Below are 22,692 nucleotides of genomic sequence, written 5' to 3'. Positions count from 1 at the left end.
TAACCACATAGGATTTGTAGGTAAATCAGAAACCATGGCAATGCAGATTGTAATCTTACTGAGGAGTAAGTATCACAGAACTCAGACTGAATGACTCCAGAGTAAAACTGCTTTGGGATAGTTCCCATTTTGATAACAATATGTTGTTGTTTTAAAAAATGTAAATATGGGGGGCAATTTCTTCCCTACTATTTATGATCTATTTATATCCAAGTTGTGTATGTTACTTGGTAAATATTTATTTTATCCATTAAAAAATACACAGAACTTTTTACTTTAAGCCATGGTAACATTATCTTTAAAAGTTCCATTACATTTTAATAAGTTTTTCTCCCCCCCCACACAAAAAAGTTATATAAATCAACGTACCATAGCTTATTATGAGAATGTAAGTAAAAGCCCATATCTCCTTTCATTTATCAATAAAATAAGACACTGGAGGCACGTGCCAGGATCTTGATCCTGAAAACCATTATGGTTATGGAGCAAACAATTGATGAAATGCACACAGACAATTACCAGGGACAGGGGGGAGGGAAGGGACAAGGTTCAAGCATTACACTGCTGGAATGCAAGTTTCTGAAGAGTGTAATACATATTAAACTTCAGTAAAAACAAAAATTTGAGATGAAGGAAAGTAGTGTACCAACATGCAGAACTAATTGAAAAGAAGAAGTTCTGACAGAATGCTTTCGAGACAGGTACATACAGAGACGACGTGTAAATTTGAACCAATGGTGAGGCTAGCAATTGTTGCTTTACTCTACTTTACCAGAGGGGTAGGATGTTTAGGGCAATCAAAGATAAAAGAATACTAGGGTCTCATGGAAATCTATGAAAAGTTATTTCTTCATATAGGTAAAGGTTGAGAAGGACTGCCTGGAAATCAGCATTAAGCATTAAACTGGCGTTACTTGATTACTTTCGATTTCTCTAATCTGCCAATGAAGCAGACTGATAGCTATAAATGTTGTAGTGGGAGGAGTACACTAAAGAGGCACTGTAAGTCTATTTTAAACACACACACACACACCCTGCATATGTAGTCAAGTATGTTTAAAGTTAATTTTAATACACTGCACTCATATTGTATTAGATTAAAAATAAATGTCAAGTATCCACTGCTTTATCCATCATCCTCATCCCAGGTGTGTAGCCTTTAAGTATGAATAAGTCTGGATCCACCCCAATGAAATTATTCAGGTATAAAAAGCACATGCGTGGCAACATTACAGAAGAGAATACAAAGCTAAGCATTTTTTGTGACACCGGTTAGAATAGCATTTGAAGGTGATAAATACCCTTCCCCTAAATTGAGAGAAGGAAGGTTAACGTCACACACGCTCAGGTTGAAAGAGCGTTCAAAAGGCCATGTGGGCTAGCCCTGCCTCCTGCCACACTCGGGGCCAGTAAAAATGGTTTGCTGCTGTCCATGCTTTTGGCCATTCGCATGTACTGACCAATGCATGTGGAGCTCTTCCATATGATGGACACTGATTGGGCGAGAGGCCCTTTTCATGGACTGCTGGCAAGGGATGGGTTGCACCTCACAAGGGCTGGAAAGAATGTGTTCGGCCACAGCATGAAGAACTTCATCAGGAGGGCTTTAAACTGAATCTTACGGGGGTGGGAGACGTAAACTTCGAGGCAACAATGGATGAAGGCCAATGCAGCACAGTACAGAGAACAGCTCCAATAATGCCCCAAAATAGTGTCTGCAACAATGTAGGAACAAAGCCAGACTATAAAACACATGGTCTTCGATGTCTATATACTAATGCCCAGAGCATGGGAAACAAACAGAATGAACTTGAACTCTTATTACATGAAGGCAAATGCGACTTGATAGGTATAACTGAAACTTGGTGGGATGACTCCCATGACTGGAATATAGCAATTGAAGGATATAACTTGTTCAAAAAGAACAGAAGAAATAGAAAGGGAGGTGGAGTTGCACTATATGTTAAAAATACCTATCCCTGCACAGAAATACAGGCAGATCAGACTGGGAGCCCCATCGAAAGCATCTGGATTAAAATAAATGGGGCAAAGAATAAAAAGAACATGATAATCGGAGTCTACTACCGACCACCCAATCAAGGAGAAGACGAAGACGAAACTTTTTAGAAACAAATTGCCAGTGTTTCAAGGAAGTGTGATGTAGTAGTGATGGGGGACTTCAATTACCCTGATATCTGTTGGGAGACCAATACTGCCAAGAAATTCCTGCCAAGAAAACCCTTCCAAGAATTTCCTGACATGTGTGGGTGATAACTTTCTCCTACAGAAAGTGGAGGAAGGAACTAGAAGATCGGCAATCCAGGCTACAAAAGAAGAGTACAGACAGGTGGCGCAGAAGTGCCGAAATGGCGTCAGGAAGGCTAAAGCTCAGAATGAGCTGATATTAGCGAGGGATGCTAAAAGCAATAAAAAGGCTTTTTTCAGATACGTGAGTAGTAAAAGACAGAGGAAAGAAATGGTGGTTCAACTGACCCCCCTGGAAAAAGTGAAACAGAAGTTGAGGGGGCAGGATTACAGTTTGAGATTGATAAACAAATGGTCAAAGAACACCTAATTTCCTTGAATGAGTTCAAATCTCCAGGGCCCGATGAACTGCATCCTAGAGTAATGAAGGAGCTAGCGGAAGAACTCTCAGAACCTTTGTCTATTATCTTTGCAAAATCATGGAAGACGGGTGAGGTGCCGGATGACTGGAGGAGGGCTAACATTGTCCCTATCTTCAAAAAGGGCAAAAAGGAGGAACCTGGGAACTACAGACCAGTCAGTCTGATATCCATCCCTGGGAAAATTCTGGAGCAGATTATAAAGAAGTCAATCTGTAAACACCTTGACATCAATGCGGTGATCACTAGAAGCCAACATGGATTTGTCAAGAACAAGTCCTGTCAGACTAATTTGATCTCATTTTTTGATCGGGTAACCTCCCTTGTGGACTGTGGGAATGCTGTGGATGTCATATATCTTGACTTCAGCAAAGCTTTTGACAAAGTGCCCCATGACATTCTGATTAACAAACTAGCTAAAAGTGGGCTAGATGGAACAACTATTAGGTGGATTCACAGTTGGCTACAGAATCGGACTCAAAGAGTACTTATCAATGGAATCTTCTCAAACTGGGGAGAGGCAACGAGTGGGGTACCGGAGGGATCAGTCCTGGGCCCAGTGCTCTTCAACATTTTCATTAATGATTTGAACGAGGAGGTGCAGGGAACGCTTATCAAATTTGCAGATGACACAAAATTGGGTGGGATAGCTAATACCCTGGAAGACAGAAACAAACTTCAAAGTGATCTTGATAGGCTGGAGTGCTGGGCTGAAAACAACAGGATGAAATTTAATAGGGATAAATGCCAAGTTCTACATTTAGGAAATAGAAACCAAAGGCACAGTTACAAGATGGGGGATACTTGGCTCAGCAATACTACAAACGAGAAGGATCTTGGAATTGTTGTAGATTGCAAGCTGAATATGAGCCAACAGTGCGATATGGCTGCAAGAAAGGCAAATGACATTTTGGGCTGCATTAATAGAAGTATAGCTTCCAAATCATGTGAGGTACTGGTTCCTCTCTATTTGGCCCTGGTTAGGCCTTATCTAGAGTATTGCGTCCAGTTCTGGGCTCCACAATTCAAGAAGGACGCAGACAAGCTGGAGCGTGTTCAGAGGAGGGCAACCAGGATGATCAGGGGTCTGGAAACAAAGCCCTCTGAAGAGAGACTGAAAGAACTGGGCATGTTTACCCTGGAGAAGAGACGATTGAGGGGAGACATGATAGCACTCTTCAAATACTTAAAAGGTTGTCACACAGAGGAGGGCCAGGATCTCTTCTCGATCCTCCCAGAGTGCAGGACACGGAATAATGGGCTCAAGTTAAAGCAAGCCAGATTCCGGCTGGACATCAGGAAAAACTTCCTGACTGTTAGAGCAGTACGACAATGGAATCAGTTACCTAGGGAGGTTGTGGGCTCTCCCACACTAGAGGCCTTCAAGAGGCAGCTGGACAACCATCTGTCAGGGATGCTTTAGGGTGGATTCCTGCATTGAGCAGGGGGTTGGACTCAATGGCCTTGTAGGCCCCTTCCAACTCTGCTATTCTATGATTCTATGATTCTATGATATGTGGAAGATCTCTCTCTGCGAACATCAGCATGCAGAGAGATATTCCCATGCTGTCCAATATACAGAAGGTGGTGAAGCATTTCCGCTCCAGGCAACAGCACCTGAGGCTATGGTGTGTGATTGTGGGGGTGGAGCCTGATGCTCCCCTACATGTGTTCTTTCAATGGCTGGGGGGTGGGGAGTTGTATGAACCCCCTAAAACTGTACTTAGAGAAAGAAAATAAGAACACAAATAACAGCTGACAGGATGGAAATATCTTGTTACTGTCATACATTTCTAACATGAGGAAAAGAAAGGGCTTGAACCCAGGGGCTGAATAGCCTATCCTAGAGGGCTTCCACACACAGTCTTCGGGGCGCCCTGAAAGCGCTTCAGGGCGCCCCGAAACTCCTAGTGTAGCTACCTGGTCAGAAGAGACGGAGGAAGAGGCGGTGGCGGTGGCAAAAAGTTCCCAGGGCTTGGCGGCTTCCTTGCCGCCGAGCCCAACTCCCTGCCGGCCTCCTCCTGCTGCCGGCGAAAGAGCCACCCGGGTTGGAGAGCTCCGCAGAAGAGCCCGCCTTCTTCCGCCGAGCTCTCCAACCCGGGTGGCTCTTTCGCCGGCAGCAGGAGGCCGGCGGGGAGTTGGGCTTGGCGGCAAGGAAGCCGCCAAGCCCTGGGAACTTTTTGCTGCCTCCGCCTCTTCCTCCATGTCTTCTGCTACACTAGGAGTTTCGGGGCGCCCTGAAGCACTTTCGGAGCGCCCCGAAGACTGTGTGTGGAAGCCCTGCCTAGTCACAAGTGGGTTAACAGAAGTTTTAATACCAGTTATGAGATCCAACATTTATCAGATACTTTAAGCTAAACTTTATTTCCTGGTATTGCTACATTTATGAAGATGGTATTCTATATGCATAGAATTACTGTGATTTAACAAAATACCTGGATTCACTATCCCGAGAAGCTGCTGATTCTAGACTTGCTGTCCTCTCCGCCTGTCCAGGTTCATAAATTTCATCCAATCCTGATTCCCTTGAAAGGTTCATCATATGGTTATGGTAATACATATGGATACTCTCTCGTGTTGGAACATTCCCCTAAGGATTTAGAAGGCCAAATAGGACATTTTTTATTCTGTGAGTTCTGTCAATTGTCTGGTGTGAACATTTTTATTTTATTTTTTAGTAATCTAGAGAAGAACAAGATGGCAAAAGGTGAGAGCTGTACAGCCAATGAAAAACATAGGAATCTCAGAAGAGTTGCACAAAAGCATTGTACTCTGTGTCTTTCCTAAGAGGTTTTTTTCCATCCTCAATCGTAAAGTAAAAATGCCAAGACATTGTTAGTATACATCATGCTTCCAAAACAGTTTTTAATAATAATAATAATAATAATAATAATAATAATAATAATAATAATAATATACAACGTGGTTGCTAAAAGTGTGGTTGCTGTAGGGGTCCCTGTAAGTATCTAGCAACGACAAGGTAGGTCAAGGTGGGACAGAAATCAAAACCCTATTCATTGCCATCATGTAAGTGTCATGAGCATGCCATTTTACCTTTTTTATTTCCCTCGTAAGCATACACCTCTCGATTCTTAGCACAGTGGAAATGTCAATGTGCTCCCTTGAAATTGAATTGAGCCAAGCTGTGAAACTGTCTATTGTTGCCAGGAAAAGAACCCAAGTAAACTTCAAAATATTATATATTCTTTTGATAATGTTATCTAGAAAAAAGCAAGAAAAGCAAGGGTTAGTCCGTCAGTCACCACAGCAGCAAATATTTGTGAATAATTTAAGAAAATCTAGCCCATAACTATTTTTACTGCTATCTGACTCCAATCCTCCTCCCAGTTATCTGGGAGTAAACTCAACTGAACTCAATAGAACTTATTTTTGAGTAGACATATATTGGATTGCATTGATTATCTAACATTTCTGCCAAACATCTGAACCAGAGATATTAATTCAATTACTAGTTATTGTAATTATTAGATGACCTCAGAGTCTTTTCCTTGTTTATAAAGAAAATTTCTTTAATCAGATGATAGTCTTTTTAGATTTTACATTCCATTATCATTCTGTTGTTACAATTTCAAAAGCTACATATTATGGTTCTTTCCCATATACTGCAGCAGTCTCCAAGCAGCTGGACACCGCTTTCAAGATGCAAAAGCAGCTGGTTTTAAACACTTTATCCCTCTTAACTCTCAAAATGTAGTTGGCTGGCATGAAAAATGTCTATGAAGTGCAGCATCTCTGAACATGAAAGAGTATTAAGTTAATTTATCTGCACAATTCTTCAGACTCAAACTGATTTATCCCTTCCGGCTTGAATACTATAGCCTGAGCTCTATGACTGCTGATATACAACAGTCAACAAATGCTACATCACATATATTTTGTCAGCTTCCCTTTATTTAACACATGGCTGCACCGTGTTATCAGTTACTACTGTTGTAATAGAATAGCTTTCTTGCTTCTTTGCTTACCAGGTCCATCTGAAGATTTCTTTTTGACAGGTTCCTCTCCTTCTTCACACTCCACATCTATACCAACTGATAAATCAATATTAAAGCAGTGAGAAAAAGTTTCTGGCAATTTATAATTCTTTAATAAAAATGAACTTGATTTATCCTGTTAAGTACAGCTCAGTCACCTTCAGGTTCCAAAAAATTCATCCTGATAGAACATATCATTATCCCATATTAATTGGAAACAGCCTATGATTGATATTAATTTGCTTTATTTGATGCAAATGCTGAGTTCAGCATCTAAATATATTTCTTGATTAACTAGCATTTGATTTGGTTATTTTCTTTCTCTCTCCTTCCAAAACAAAACCAATCCGTGTACCTCTCATCTTCATATGAACATAAGGAGAGCCATGCTGAGGGTCCGTCTAGTTTAGCATTCTTTTCGCACAGTGGCCAACCATCTGTTGACCAGGAGCCCACAAGCATGATATGAGCACAATAGCATCCTCCCACCCATGTTCCCCAGCAACTGGTGTACACCATCTCTATCCCTCTAGCAGGAGTTGCCAGTGTTATATAACCCTCCACTGTATAATGTACAATAGCTTGGTACATAATGATTCTGGCTTAGCCTTATTCCTGCAGACTGCCAACTCACCTTCCCGTCTACCGTCCCTCTTGTACCTTCATTCAATACTTCCTAGTTTGTTAAACCATTTACCCATGATGGCCAAGCTAGCTAACTGCAGATGAATGATCTCTACAAAGCAGGATCAAACCATGGTTTGGTCTCCTAGTTTGGAGGAATCACTCAACCACAGCCTCCTGATGTGGAAGAAACACTGGCCTGGTTCAGACAACACGCTAAACCATGCTGCTTAACCGCAAAATGGTTAAGGGAATGCATTCCCTTAACCATTTTGTGGTTAAGCAGCATGGTTTAGCGTGTTGTCTGAACCAGGCCAGTGGTTTAACAAATCAAGAAGTATTGAATTAAAATACAAGAGGGAAGAGGGAGGGGAAAATGGAGGAGGGAGTGCATAGGCACATTGTTTCATTCCTGGTCCAGCAAACTACTGATCTAATCCCTCTTTAACTAAAGAGGCTACAGATTTTACCTGGAATCTTCTACATGCAAGCTTCATGCTCTACCAGTGAGCTACAGTATGTTCCTTCCCCAAAAGAGGGGTAAAGGCTGTACGGATGATTTACAAGATATAACTGAGAACACTACAGGAGCATACATACCATCCCCAGATCCTTTCCACCTTTGTCTCCCTTCATGAGCAGACTTTTTCTTCTCTTTGCGCCTCTGTCGGAGGGCAGTTTTAGGATCTGTAATCCAGGCCTGATAAACAAACTAGAGGGAACAAACCAATTTATTCAAGTTCTTGAGTAAGTAAATGTTAATGCAAATCACAAAAAAGAATCTAGATTTGAATAAACGTGTTTACATTGGGAAGATTAAGCAAACATTCTCAATTCCAAACTTTATCTCAAATAAAGTTTGTGTTGGTTTTTTTAGTGCTGTTTGTGTTTGCTTATCAAACCAAAACATTTGAACAGAGTTGTGGATTCTTACGGGTTTCGTAAGAATCCACAAAGGCCATGATTTAAAATCTGGAAATTAAAGCACTGTTTACACATGAACCATTTCCTGAAAGCAGCTTCAACTGATTATGAGTATTTCAAATATAATATGACGTTTATGTTTAATCCAATGTTTGTAAAATGTTCAGCCATCCCTAAAAGCATTGGCTGACTATATGTTTTTAATACAAAAATACAACAGTTTATAATGCCATAACCACATATTATGCATTTATTTCTCCAGCACACAACATTATGAATAAAAAGAACAAAAATGTAAGTATGGTGTGATAGCAGTTTGAGACAAAGATGTTTCTTTTGTCTGCATGATTTTCATTACACAATGAAAATCATCTTCAGCTAGCATTGCATCACCCATGAAAGACATTAGCTATGGCTGAGGATCAAACAAATATATACATGCAAAAGGAAAAGGATGAGAAAAGAAACAGAATAGCACCATGCCCAACACAAGCATGTACAAACTGTCTCAGGGAAGCTGGAATAGGCCATATCGTTGGAGATAAAACTGTAAATGCTGCCTTAATGTGGTTTATGGATGGCAGTTCTGATGTACTGAAATCACTTTGGTGCGTTATGAAGACACTCATCTTTAAAACGTTGAGGGGCATAAAAATAAACCATCTGCTTTTGATCTGTGAACATGGGGAAATTACTAATGATGAGGGAAACAGCAAGTGGTGATCTCCCTGGGTTTTTTGTAGGTCACTAACTCAGTAATAATTAATGTACAACGCGGTGCAACATTGCAAAGCCTTAATAGCTTGGATCCAGAGGTGTCTTTCACAAGCAGAAAGGCACTCTGCTCACCAAAGTAGGGCTCACAATTTCCTCTACCTGCAGTCACTGTGCTATATCCCACACCATTCCGGGGGTTCCCCTGACCCTCAAAATCGGCTTTTGGGGAGCACTGGATGTTGCAGTGTAGAGAAATGGGCAGGAAAGCCCAATTCCAGGACAAGAACACTGCTCATGGTCTTTGGATCCAAGTCCACAACTAAAGCTTGAGGCCTTTAATATTTTACTGAACATTCCTCTAAAGAAACCGACATGGAAAAATATAACTTTGCATAGCGATATTTGCTCAAACTAGTGTAGCTCAGCTGTTGTTATTAAGTTAACATTTGTTTTTGAGTTCCTAGGCATTTGTTATTCTGAGATTTTGTTACAAAACTATTCCTCCTTAAAGCAAAGTTTTAAGGAGGAATAGTTGCAAGTAGTAATGAAAAAAAATCCAGTAGTCTGTCAGGGTAGGTTTAAAAGTCTAGGTATATTGCCTTCTTCCAGGAGATATACCTACATTCTCTGCATTTCAGTCCTAACATATAAAAAGCATATAGGATGTGAACAGTTATACTGAATCTATAATGTTTTACTACTTCTTCCACATTAGTGGCATATTGCACTCGGGTAAGAAATTATTATTATTATTATTATTATTATTATTATTATTATTATTATTATTATTATTGCTAAAAGATGCCTCAAGACAGGCTGATAGATTATTGATATCCTGATGATGATGCACAAGGAAAGGAAGCCTGAAGAAAAAGTATGCTTAGCTACAATATTTAAAGGTTTTACCAGCTTTCTGAGAAAGATTACCATGCAGGATGAAATCCTCCTTATCTCAGCAATTTAAATAGGGTCAGGATTTTCTCCACTATCTACAAATGCATGCAACCTGATGGAACCCTCTTAACACAGCTTAGGCAGAAATACCAGGAATATACCAAGATGTGTCTCTGCATTTTCTCTCTCGGATCTGTGATCACTGTTGAAATGAGTTAATTCTTCTTATGATTCTGTTTATTAAATGCCATACAAACCAAATCCTTGACTGTCATAAGCCCTCACAAAGTCCACATTAAGAGGGAAAATGCAGAAAAGGGATACCCCTATGCCAGAATAGTACGGGATGAGATCACATTCTACACATTATGGAACATCAAATACCTTTGCAGCTCGGATTAAATACTGAAGAATAGTTTTGGGCAGTTTAATAACAGATTTTGGCAAGGCTAAAATGGCTGAGGCAAATTTCGCAATAGCTCTCTACAAAGAAGGACAAAGCGAGAAAAATTAGTGAAAACATAAATGCTACTGTTATAAGAAATATTTTGCATGACTATTAGATAACAGGATTCACACTCATTTAAAACAGGCTGAGATGAGAACTGTGAGTATTCAGTTTAGGAGTACAGTTGAATTAGTGATGGAGTGCTTGGATAAAGGTTATTGAATTACACATGTAACATTCATATATTAGTATGTTGATTAGAACAGTGAAAGTTAATCTTTAGTGTATGATGACAGATACCAGTAGACACAAATTTCCTCCCTGTCCCAACTGTGATCTTGATGAATGGAAGCAGATTTATGTCCTTTCACTCTCTCATATACACACACTTGCAGTAATTTCTCATCTTTGTTGATTCATAGACTTCATTTGCTTTTATTGCCGAACATGTATACCACTCTATGTTGAAATAAATAAATGAATGTGCTCGAATGTAAAAAGTGAGCTGCTGAAAGCGTGTTGCTTTAGAAAGAAAGATTTCTGCTAATTTATGTGCATAAATTAGTAAAGAATGAAGCTGCAATCTTGAATTGCAGCCCCATGCACGGAAACAATATATTGGCCTGCTTCCAGGCTTACTCGTAGTTAGAGCGTAATCAATGGGACATACATCACTAATAACTAACTTAGGTCTCATTGATTTCAATGGGTGTACTCTAATTATGACTAGGTCTGGATCTAAGTCCATTATCAGACATTGCAGCAGAAAATACTGTACGAATTCAGGGAGTCTCATCTGCCACTGGGCTCTAGAACATAACAGAAATCTTCTCACCAGTCTTCTTACTGACAGACAGTTGCATCATTATGAAAGATTCTGTGTGTATCCCACATGTGATTATGCAGGGATCACCCATTGTGACCCACATTTCCATGCCTATATGCTTATGGGGAACTATGGGGACACAAGGATGCTGTACTCTGAATGGGAGATATGCATGCATTAATCAGATTGCTGATGCTGTATGCTAATGGTTTAACTTTCTTCAACCTATGACGTAAGTTCATTTTAATTATACTGTCTTCCCTGCCTGATTAAAGATTACTTGTTGAAACCTATACAAAGCCCTACTTTTATTATACTGTATTGGGCCTGTTCAGACAACACACTAAGCCATGGTTAGGATGCTAACCCTTTGCAAAAAATGGTTAGTGAGCATGTTGAAATTGTGGTTATGTAGCCACTATAGTTAGGAATGGCTCACACAACATGCTAAATTATGGTCCACACAATACACTAATCCATAATGTTTAGCTCAAAATGTTTAAGCACCGTGGCTTAGCATGTCGTCTGAACAGGGTCTACATCTTTTAAGAATTCAGCAGGGCTTTCCCTCCCCCCTCAAACAGAAAACATCTAAGCAATATTAAGCAATGCCTATGGAAAGATGTTTTATCCACTTGTTTCCAATGCAACATCAGAAAAATAGAGTTCAGGATATGAAACTTTATTTTTTTAAAATGCTACACGTGCAAGTGAATTAAAATCCATCTCTTGTATCATTCTTGCATTGCAGAAATGTAACAACAATATAAGCAAGCAATAATTAAGTTCAAATTAGCACATGTTCTCATACTTTTCAGTACAGATTCAGACAATTCAAGCCTCCTTAGTAGGAACAACATGTGAATACACACTGTACCTGGAATGCAGATCTTTTGGGAGGTTCCTCCTCTTCCCCCTTTTCCTCCTCTTCCTCTTCACTGTCCGTCTCAAACAAATAATAATCTCCACTTCTGACCACTAAGCAAAATAAAATATTTTTTATTTCTTGCAGGGGGAAAAATCACTCATAAGCTCTATCCTGAGCCTCCACAAAGGCACAAAAAATGGCTTGTTTGTGGAACTCAATGGCAAGTCAGGAGGAAGTGAAGAAAAAGCAAGAGATGAATAGAATCAGTGGCAGATAAATCATTTGGTGGTGATGTTTGCAGGCTCAAAGAAGAAGTGTCTGTTACAGGAAATATCTAGCACTATCAAAAGAAAATGAACTGATAAGAGGCAAAACCAGTTGAAAAGGTATTAAAAATCTGCAACATTCCTAACTTAATTTTTTTTAAAAATGTTGCGTTGATTTTGTCAGTGACTGAGAAATGTCCAACTCCACTGGATATCCAGGGAGTAAGCTACATTTAAAATTCTATCACTGGAGAGAAGGGGTGGGGCAAGAAAGAAAAATGAAATTCTGCTAAAAGTGGACTCGCATCTGGTAGCATTTACTTTTATTTTACTGTATTCTTCAACCAGAAAACTGAGAAAATGGGAAACAATTTCTTGCTGAAAATTGCTATTTTTTTTTAAAAAAAGTAGTTCATATGATCATGGCTAAAAACTAACTTTTGCCTGAGTATTTAAAAACGTTCGGAGGCCTCCATATGTTCAAGATCTGGTGTGAATGAACTGGACCTTATATCCTTGAACAGAAGCACATATTTTTTAAAAAACTTCAAATAAGCTAATAGGCCTAACTTGATCAAACAAGGGAAACAAAGTAAAAGTAAAATAATAAGCCAAAATCAAAATCACAGCATTACATTTGTCCATGAAGACTATTAGCATAATGTCTACAAGTAAAGTAAAAGACCTTAATACACTTATAATAATAGTTAACTTACAGAGCCATAGATAGAATGACATTCAAGAATGCATTTGACCCTCATTATACAGCTTTCCGAACCATAAAAATAACTGAAAATCTTATTCAATCATATCCTCTGTTTTATTTTAATCATATTCTGAAGCCATTTGCATATTAGCACTTTATCCTAATTCAGGGATAAACGCATTCTACGGACTTTCTCTTGTGTCTCACCTGTGCTATAAAAATATTGTGTGATGGGAAGTAGTGTAACCTGCCACTATTTAAGAAGAACACTTCCTGCAGCTTTAAACTATGCGTATATCAGCGCTTGTAAGCTGACAGCTGCTCTTGCTCTGGTATAAGCAGGAATGCCCACAAAACACAAGGCTGCATGTTAAAATATTAGTCCTGTAGATTCTATTTGGGACGAAAGTAAAAGCTTTTGAATTTCAAGCAGCAGAACTGTTGGTGTGTTAATTCTTTCACTCTCAGGTTGCAAGCATAGCTAATCTCAGGGCATGGATAGACGGGGCGATATCCCAGGGATTGCCCCGGGATCATCCCTGTATGTCCACATGACGCACAGGGGATCCCAGGAGCATGGATGTATGATCCCTCCCTTTCCCCAGGATATCACCCTACTCTTCTATCCTGACTTTTCCCGTGGCCCTGGAATGATCCCCAGACCGCAGGATGTGTGGCTGGGCATCCCGTTTTTGTCCGGCTCCCCGCAAGTAACCGCGAGGACCTGGGACCTGGGCACGGAGCTCCTCAGGAGCTCTGTGCCCATCGGGGGTGGGGTGGGGGGAGCAGGAGGTGTGTTTTTTAAAAGAAAAACTTACATTTTGCACAAGTGCACTCCTGCGCTCTTTTCCAATTAAAAAATAAAACAAAATGGCAGGCACAATGTCTTTTTCCTCCCAGGACATTGTGCGCCACATGTAGACAGAAGGGGGGGGGATCCCACGATCATCATATCGCAAGATTCTCCTCCCTCCTTCCCTCTACACCAGTATGGTGTAGACATGCCCTCAATCTCTACTGAGGCAGGGCAGCATTGTAGCTCAGTGGGGAGAGCGCCTACTTTGCAGGTCCCAGATTCACTCCCTGACATGCTCAGATACGCCTGGAAACACTCCTGCCTGAAAACCTAGAGACCTGCTGCCAGTCAGTGTCAACAATACTGGGCTAGATGGACCCATGGTCTGACAGGCAACTTCCTATGTTCTTATGTGATGTTTGTTTTCTACTTTTTAGATATAATCAGCTGGATAAAATCTCCTTGCTCTTCACGAAACTCTAAAGGGAAGCAAAGATCCAACAGAATAGACAGAATTTCCTACTATTATTTTCTACTGAAGGAATTTTACCAGAAATCAATCAAGGACTTTTCATTGAGGCCCAGCATTGGGCAAAAGGCAGGATACAAATAAATATAATAATAATAATAATAATAATAATAATAATAATGGAATTTGTAATACCAGACTGTCTCCTGAGGTGTAGGCTCTGCATGTGACGAGTATTAAGAGAGAGACACGCGCTTGTGCAGTCTGACCTCATACACACACATATACAGGTGAATGTGTAACATGGGATGCATGCACACTCCATACACCATAAAATGTGAATGGATGGTTGCACATGTGGCATATATGCATGTAGATGGACATGTGAAATATCATGTCTCACAGGAAGTGTGCAGGTAATGCTTGCTCAAGACCAAGATCCATACTTTCCACACCATATACACAGAAGTAGGGAACCTCTTTTAGCCCAAGTGCTGAATTGAATTTTGGAGAAGTTCTCAGGGAGCTGTACTCCAGTGGGGCAATGGGTGCAACTAAAGGGAAAAGGGGCAGAACCAACATTTTACACATACACACACACACACACACACCCTCAGCATATTTAGGTTAAAGCTCTTACTGTCAGTAATTTAGGAGAGGTATTTTAATCTTTGAGAATGGTGGCAAAACCTGCACAACAGCTGGGAAACCACAAGTGATTGGTGGCTGGGGAGAAAGGAGTGTGGCTAACAGGGAATGCCAGAGGGCCAAATTGGCCTAGTAGTAGTAAAATGGCTCACATATTCATTAATAAGAACGGCACCAAAAACAAGTTGTTCATTAAAATATTACAGTGATCTTAAACTATCCAAACATTGTTATTTGGTTATTTTTGCAGGCAATCTTTATTGGCGGGCTGAGGTTTGTTGCAGAATAGCGGCTTAGAGGACAGAGTTACTACCCTATATTAGAATAATACAGGGCAGTGCTTTTTCCTGGTATTGTCAGTGTACCAGGTCATGAAGGTATATGGCACTGCATTTTACATTATGCATTTTTATAATGCATAAAAGGAGGGTATGATTAAACTGCAATAATGCACTCTTGCATACATTACTGTGGTGGTGAAGTATGATTCAACTGAAACGTGTAGCCCATTTTTCAATTGGATCATATCTCTCTACCTACAGGAGAAAGTTCTTCATATATCCGTTTTAGTTGTTTCATCAGAATGGAGAAAGCACAATGGGGTGAAACCACGTTATTATTGATTCTTGCAGTTCTTTTGGTGACTATCAGTCACCGGCTTTCAACAGCTGATGAAAGCATCTTTCTCATGTCATACGTCGCCAGCCCTGATAATTCCATGTCAATACAGAAATAAGCGGCATTTTATTTATGGTCCAAACAGTATGGATTTTCTGTTCAGATGTGACAGTATATTTAGAAATAGCTGAAAAAGCACTTAACATTCAAATATATATATAAAAACCTACTGTCCTGAAATTTTGAGTAATTATTTTAGAAGGACATACAGAGCTGGTGAGTAGTAATTATTTTCGGTGCTTGACCATATGTTGCTGCTCACAAGAATATGCATTATTGCAATAATATTTGCTTTGCATTTGTTTCTTAAAACATATAATGAGGGTGAAATGAATCAGAAATACTGAACTGAATTGAAACAATTTAACAAAAGTTGCATGGATGCAAGTCTGTCTCACACAGTGGTCTATTGCTGAAAGCAGCAGAATCGTACCATTCTCTCATCTTTCAGCTGTGAAATTACAACCCACTGCAAAAGATAACCTTGGATCCTAACAGCCTTTGTGTCATTCTCATGGCTCGAATGTCAACAATTCTTCTGCAGGCACAAAGCTAATGAGGATTAACAGAGACCACATCCAGGTCCATTCTGAACAGCTACAGTCTCAAAACACATTACTTGCAATGATTTCTTTGGAAAACTAAAACAATTTGTCCTCAGTATCCTTTCGAAAAAAAGGATAGGTCTCTATAAATTTTCATCATGCCCTTACACATAGGCACAGTTTACTTGTGACTTGACAGAAACAGCCATTCAAAATACTCCGTTAAACTCTTGGGTAGATAACCCTGCCACCACATGGTTATTTAGGCAGAGTGTAAATTAGGATAGGACCAAACCATTCATTGTGAAAGTATTTAAAAGTATTTTAATTCAAAGAAGTTTTAGAGCAGAACCATATGGTCCCTAGATGGCCTCCCTCGCGCTATAGGATTTGCAGGGGTGGGATGGAGGGTGGAAACCCCTCTGAGGCTGTAGACAAAGCTATGACCCCGGAGGTTTAAAAAAAATAATCAAGAGTCCTCCTTTCAGCTTCTCCCAGCCACCGCGGAGACCTGTAGGAGGTCTGAAACAGAGTGCTCTTGGGGCGTGCTGGTGGGCGGGGAAGGAGGGGTTGAGGATTTGAGGATTATTTTGTTCAGCTCTTCAAGTATACTTCTCATGCACTTAGCAGCACAATTTGAATGGCTCTTCCATGAAATGAAAGTCGTACAATTACCCATATTGTAAATTGATAAGTATAGGGACATATTAATCATTCATGTTGACAAAGTAAATTCTTTTGGAGGGAGATGCTGTTTTCCTTTCACATGGCAAATATTTGGTTCAGCCTACTAATACTGAGAATTACCACAAAGGTATCTTGCTGATAAATGGCCAAAATGACGAATTCTTTCACTCGAAATCATTGGATTTGCATCCATATAACTATCAAGTCACAACTATAAAACCATGCATAAAAACAAAGAGGTCTTGGGGATGCCTCCATTCTGGTCAAGGATATAAGGGTTAAATTCATGTATTTTAAAGATGATTGAGAAACCTACTGGACGCATGATCAACCCAAGGCCGCCACCACTGCTTTTTTTTGCCCTTGGCTTTCTCTTTGTCTGCTTCTCCTAAAATGAAATATGTCCAAAAATTAATTTTACAAAGTGAGAAACATTTTACTACTTATATTTTCTTGTTCCAATAGCTCCAAACTGTGCAAGAAGAGATCTAATTCTAATATACTCCAAGAAAAAAAACCCAACCCATACACAAAATACATTTGTTTACTGTTATTTGTTAATTAGCCTATTAATTGAACATGATCAATTTGATATATAATTAAAATGGAATTAAAGTTCAAATTTAAATATTTTATGGGAATACTAACTTTTTACACAGGATCATGCAGAAACATGGCTGCCCTTTTTTCTTTTCAGAGTAAGTTATATCTTGATGTGCATTACAACCTCCATCCCCATACTGATATATTATTATTTATTTATATAGCACCATCAGTGTACATGGATATAATGTACATGGATATAATAAATGCGAATGGACAAAACAAAATAAAAAGGGTTTAGTGACATATTGTGCAACATCATTTGTTACAATGTGAAAAATGGGCAAAAGAGAAAAAAATATATACCAGGAAATGGTATAACATATTATTTGTGTGTGGGGGGGGCATTATTTCACCAGCGATGGTGAATAAAATTTTGAAAAATGCTTGATATAAATTATAAATATAAATGTGCGATAAATTAAAAATCTATTACACATAAACCAAAGTAAAGAATGATTGGAAACAATGGCAATCCAAACATATTTTATCTGAGATCCTTAAATATAATGTTAATTCATTTTTTGCATCAAATAAATGTTACAAGTTTTAAAAAAAACAACTCTCAGCTATTCTGAAATTGTCTTTAAATACAAGCATTGTTCCGACAATTCTGTTAACTTAGCATAACATGCAAAACCAATTTAATCCGAAATGTGAACTGTTTGCCTCAAAATGAATCTTTTTCAGAGGTTCCTGCAATACAAAAGCTGGATATATTTATTTTATGATAGATCAAGCTGTAAAGCTTTAGCCTATGTCGTGCAATATCCTACCATTCTAAACTATACTTGGCACTCGGATCTAAAATGTTGGATTGTCCCCTATTTACTTCAGTGAAGGGGAAAACCATCTCTGTGCAAAGGGCTAAATATTCAGACCAGTCTTCCACTGCAGTGAAAAGGAAGGGTAAGAGAGCTCTATACGTGAGCTGAGACTACAATCCTATGCACACCTACTTGGGAGTAAATTCCATAGAACACGAGGGGATTTATTTTTTAGTAAATATACCTAGGATCAGGCCATGAAGACCCTCCAGCAAATGGATGGATCGGGTGTATAGTACTTCCCCACATACTTTCATGTTAATATTACCAAGGTCCAAGCAATAAATACCAACGCCGGATATATTGAAGGAATAGTACCATCATCATCATCATCTTCGGCAGCCTTCTGAATTTCTTGCCCATCTGAGGCTTCTTGGCTCATGGTCAGCACCCTTTCTTTACCCTTTTTATATTTTTGTTGCCTGGCTTTGATACGATCCATTCTGTCAAAGAAGATTTTACACTGTCAGGGTCACACCATCACCTTTGTAGATCCAAAATGCACATGAGTTTAAAGTCATTAAGGCCGCCTTGAGGCCCAGTATTGGGCAAAAGGCGGGATACTACTACTACTACTACTAATAATAATAATAATAATAATATATTCTCAAATAACTATATAGAGAAGATGCATATCGTGCATATAATGGGTTTGTGTGTGCCAGACTGCATTGAGCAGGGGGTTGGACTTGATGGCCTTATAGGCCCTTTCCAACTCTACGAGTCTATGATTCTATGACTTTTTCTCTCTAAAAAAATGCCATCCCATCAGGGATGCAGCATTCCTCCTTGACAAGCCATAGTTGTGCAACCTGGGAATGAGTGTCAGGCCCAGACATTCCCCTGCCGCCACCCCCCCAGCTCCTCCTTCCTTTGTGCACCCACCAATCCTTTTCAATTCCCCAAAATGGCAAACTGAGTTAACATCAGTGCACTAACCAGGATCTTAAACCATTTTCTAAACTATGGTTTAAGGAAGCTGGGAATATTATGTCTGAACTGAACCGCTATGTAGAGTACATGGACACCCACTGGGTAGAGTTCAAATACTTTTAATAAGGCTTTTACTCAGTACTGCTAAAAAATCAAGAAAGTTAAGGTAATAACTGATTTATAGCGAAGTTTCGAGTTAAAATACAAAAATATTTTTTTAAAGGAATATATAAAGAATATAAAGAGCACTCAAAATGTACAATATATAAAAAGTTAAAAATACAATATATATTTATATATTCCTTTTAAAACAATCTTTTTGTATTTTACTTTAATGCAAAATTTCGCTATAAATCAATTATTACCTTAACTTTCTTGGTTTTTTTTAGCATATTGTGTTTGGTTAAGGCTAGCACCTGCTTTGTGTGCGATTTTACTCAGTACTGCCAGAAGGCAAACACCTAAACCCTTATAAAATTAATCACTAATCCCTGATAGAAGGGAAATGTCTAGAGAAAGGAAGGAAGGAAGGCATACTGTCTCTTTAGTTGATCCATGGATTTTTTCTCTTCCTCAATTCTTGCTTTTACAGCCTTCACAATTGTGGCCTGGAAAAGTTCAGCACCCCTGTAAAATAAAAGAGACCCTTCTGAAAACTGTTAACTTGTTGCTATTTATTTATTTAAAATATTTATAGCCTGTCTTTCTGCCTGATACTAAGGGAGAATGAATAAACAACAATACATGAGATAATTTAAAGTGTAGTGGTGACTTATGAAGGTTCTCATGGGAGAGGTTCTCTCCAAGTCTTATATTTTTTATAGAGTATGATAGAAGACATCAACCCCCACAAAAATCTGTGAATGAAGCAGGGTGATTGCACAATAAAAGCATAATCTGGAAGTATAACTAACTCTGGACCAATCCATAGTTTCCTTCATATTCCTTTCTGAAGTTGGGGTAATTTTTAGGAACACGTTAAAACCATTATTGAATCTATTTCAAAAGGCTAATATCCTTCTTGATCAATAGATGTGCTTTCTAAATCAGTGATTAATGCTTCAGTTGATTCATCACACTGATTTTATACATCTCCCCTCATTTTAAAGTTTTAATACTCGCTGGCCATACAACACGTTACAGAATGCAACTGCAGTTGTTCTATTGCATGAATCTATATCACTGCTTAAATAAAACACCTCAGTTTACCTGGAGGCCAAAATCTGTGAAGCTTTAATATCCGCAACCACATGAAGGAAGTAATAGCTCATGAAGACTCTTCTTTGCAGCAACAGGAAAGCAAAGCAAATGCTGTCCCAGATGATTCCTGCCTCCCCACTAGGCAATTTGCAGTCTGTATCTTTATCCGAAGCTGTGATAAGAGTAAACAAAATCCCACATCCCCCAGGATAAGTATTATTGTATTTATAAACTGTAACACTTTGTCTGCAATGGGAAAAAGGAATAAGGAAGTTAGAATCCATCTCTTTCTAATTAACTTCAAAGAGGGCTGCAGAAAAAAAGAGAGAGACTTATGTTCTTTGTTTGCCTCTATGTTCCTACCCATTTTAGTTTCCAAGCAGGAAGAGATGGAAACAGAGGGTCACCCGTATACAATTCAGGAATGCCAAAGGACTAAAGATGAGACAACAGGAGGATCTCTCTCTTTCCCGTGATCATTTTTACATTTCTCTCAGTCCCCTGGCTAAATGGGCCAATGGGGCACAAGTTATACTGAACTGATCAGGACTATTATTTTGTAAATGAAAACCATGCACAACAAAAACCAACAAAAACAATTAGCATGAAATAGAGAATTTGTTTATGCTAGTACAAGGTAGAACTTTTCTACATGAGGCATTTATTGTGCACTCATGATTCCTTACTCACCCTTGTTTACTGGATTTTTAGACAACGTCCTGATCCTCCAGTTTTATTTCTGTTTTTTTCAGAACGCTTTCTGGTTTTTGTTTTTTTAAGGGGGGAAATGGGGTTTTATTTCTCAAAGTGCTGTTTCTACTGGTTTATTTGCACTATTCCGCTATAGCACAGCACCACCTACAGCTTATGTAGTGGAAAAGCAGGAAAGGAAAAACTGTTTGTGTGGAACTCATATCTTAATTCTGTGACTAAACTGAAAGTAGACACAGTGATTAACAGACTCATGTAGAAAAGCTCATCATTTATGTTAGCCGTAGTGTCTCATTGGATACTGGCCAAGGTTTTATTTTATTTTTAAGAAAAGATATTCAATTCAATCCATTCATGTTTATTTAAGAAACTAAATTACATCCATATTTAATTCAGGTGTTGCGAGATTTCTCAACATCAAAGTAGCAAGAAAAAACAAATGGAATTCACAAGTCTTTACTTACGAATTTTATAACCCTTAACCGTACAGGCCAGGCTAAAAAACTGTATCACCCAACAACTGTTCTGAATTAATGAATGGACGTAGCCACATGCTCCTATCTGAAATAAAAGAGAAAATGAGGGCACAATTACATTTCCCCCCAGCGTTGGTCTCCTTGAGAAATGTTGTACAATGCAATAATTTCTGCTATAACTGCTTTAATAGTGCTACCCATTGTAGCAGTCTGCTGCTGCTTTTTCTATGATATAAACATAAGAGGAAACAACAGAGGGGTTATTCAATCCAAACCCACTGCAAGGTCCATGTCGGAAGCTTTCCCAAACCACTATGAGTGCGTGTTCATATGAAGTCAGTGGAGGCTGGTGGCTTCAGCTTCAATGGGGTGGTGAATCCACACCTTGTTTGTTTATTTAAATCGTTTTCTGGCTGCCTTTCAGGGCAGATGCCCTTCCAAGGCAGCTCACAATAATAAAACAATAAAATAGCAATAAAAACTATAATAAAAGCCAACAATAAAACCACCACCACCAGCAACAGCAGCAATAACAGCAGCGAAAGCAGTCATATCAAGAGAAGGCCATGGTAAAAGAGTGTCTTTTCAAGGCCTTCTTTAAACCCTGCAATGATAGAGCATGGCAGAGCTCTGATGGCAACTTGTTCCAAAGGAGGACCGCCATGCTCTGTCTTTGCAGGCTTTCAAGAAGGCCTTGAAAATATATTATTTAGAGTGGTTCTGGCTAAAACCCAGAGAGGATTCCCCGCCTCACTGACATAGGAGCCGCCAGCCTCCACTGTATGAAGTGCAATACACATCTGGTCTCTACTGTCTGCATGGTAAATATCTGGGAAGAATTGGGGACCTGCGATAAAATGTTGCAGTGAATCAATACTCCCTAAGAAGAGTACTCCTGTGTAGGGCTCCAGCTAGCTACTTTGGAGTGGGGTGGGGGATGTGTCACGCAGGCAGGTTGAGCTTCAAAAGCAGGGAAGGGAGAAGGAACACCCCCCTTTTCCCTTTTCAGCCTTCCAGCAACTTTCCTCCACTGAGCTATATTGAGAGACCTGCCCTGAGGTCAGGAGCTGGCTGCCAAATCTGAAATCCAGCACTCCCAAGTTTCTGGAAAGAAACAAGATAGATGTGGGGAAGACCCCTCCAGAATACCACGATATTGTAAACAAAAACGTATTAAAAAACTTCAGGTGTCAAATAAGTTTCTATAGTCCTTTTGTTTCTTTTCCC

At 39.3% G+C, this 22,692-nt stretch overlaps 1 protein-coding gene across 1 annotated transcript in view; it reads right to left on the bottom strand.

Moving 5' to 3' along the window:
* PIEZO2 (piezo type mechanosensitive ion channel component 2) overlaps positions 1–22,692 on the bottom strand; it is a 307,830-nt gene that overhangs the window by 36,447 nt on the left and 248,691 nt on the right. The window contains exons 27-37 of the mRNA XM_063130557.1: positions 21,454–21,550; positions 20,288–20,450; positions 19,616–19,705; positions 18,464–18,588; positions 17,032–17,103; positions 11,930–12,030; positions 10,163–10,261; positions 7,844–7,955; positions 6,611–6,676; positions 5,679–5,845; positions 5,060–5,214 (exon numbers count right to left, since the gene is read on the bottom strand). Of these exons, the coding sequence (XP_062986627.1) occupies positions 5,060–5,214; positions 5,679–5,845; positions 6,611–6,676; positions 7,844–7,955; positions 10,163–10,261; positions 11,930–12,030; positions 17,032–17,103; positions 18,464–18,588; positions 19,616–19,705; positions 20,288–20,450; positions 21,454–21,550 (1,247 nt within the window). The remainder of the gene's footprint in view (positions 1–5,059; positions 5,215–5,678; positions 5,846–6,610; positions 6,677–7,843; positions 7,956–10,162; positions 10,262–11,929; positions 12,031–17,031; positions 17,104–18,463; positions 18,589–19,615; positions 19,706–20,287; positions 20,451–21,453; positions 21,551–22,692) is intronic.

The sequence above is a fragment of the Elgaria multicarinata genome, chromosome 7, assembly GCF_023053635.1.
Source record: "Elgaria multicarinata webbii isolate HBS135686 ecotype San Diego chromosome 7, rElgMul1.1.pri, whole genome shotgun sequence".
Classification (NCBI taxonomy): domain Eukaryota; kingdom Metazoa; phylum Chordata; class Lepidosauria; order Squamata; family Anguidae; genus Elgaria; species Elgaria multicarinata.
This window is presented reverse-complemented; position numbering and strand designations above follow the sequence as displayed.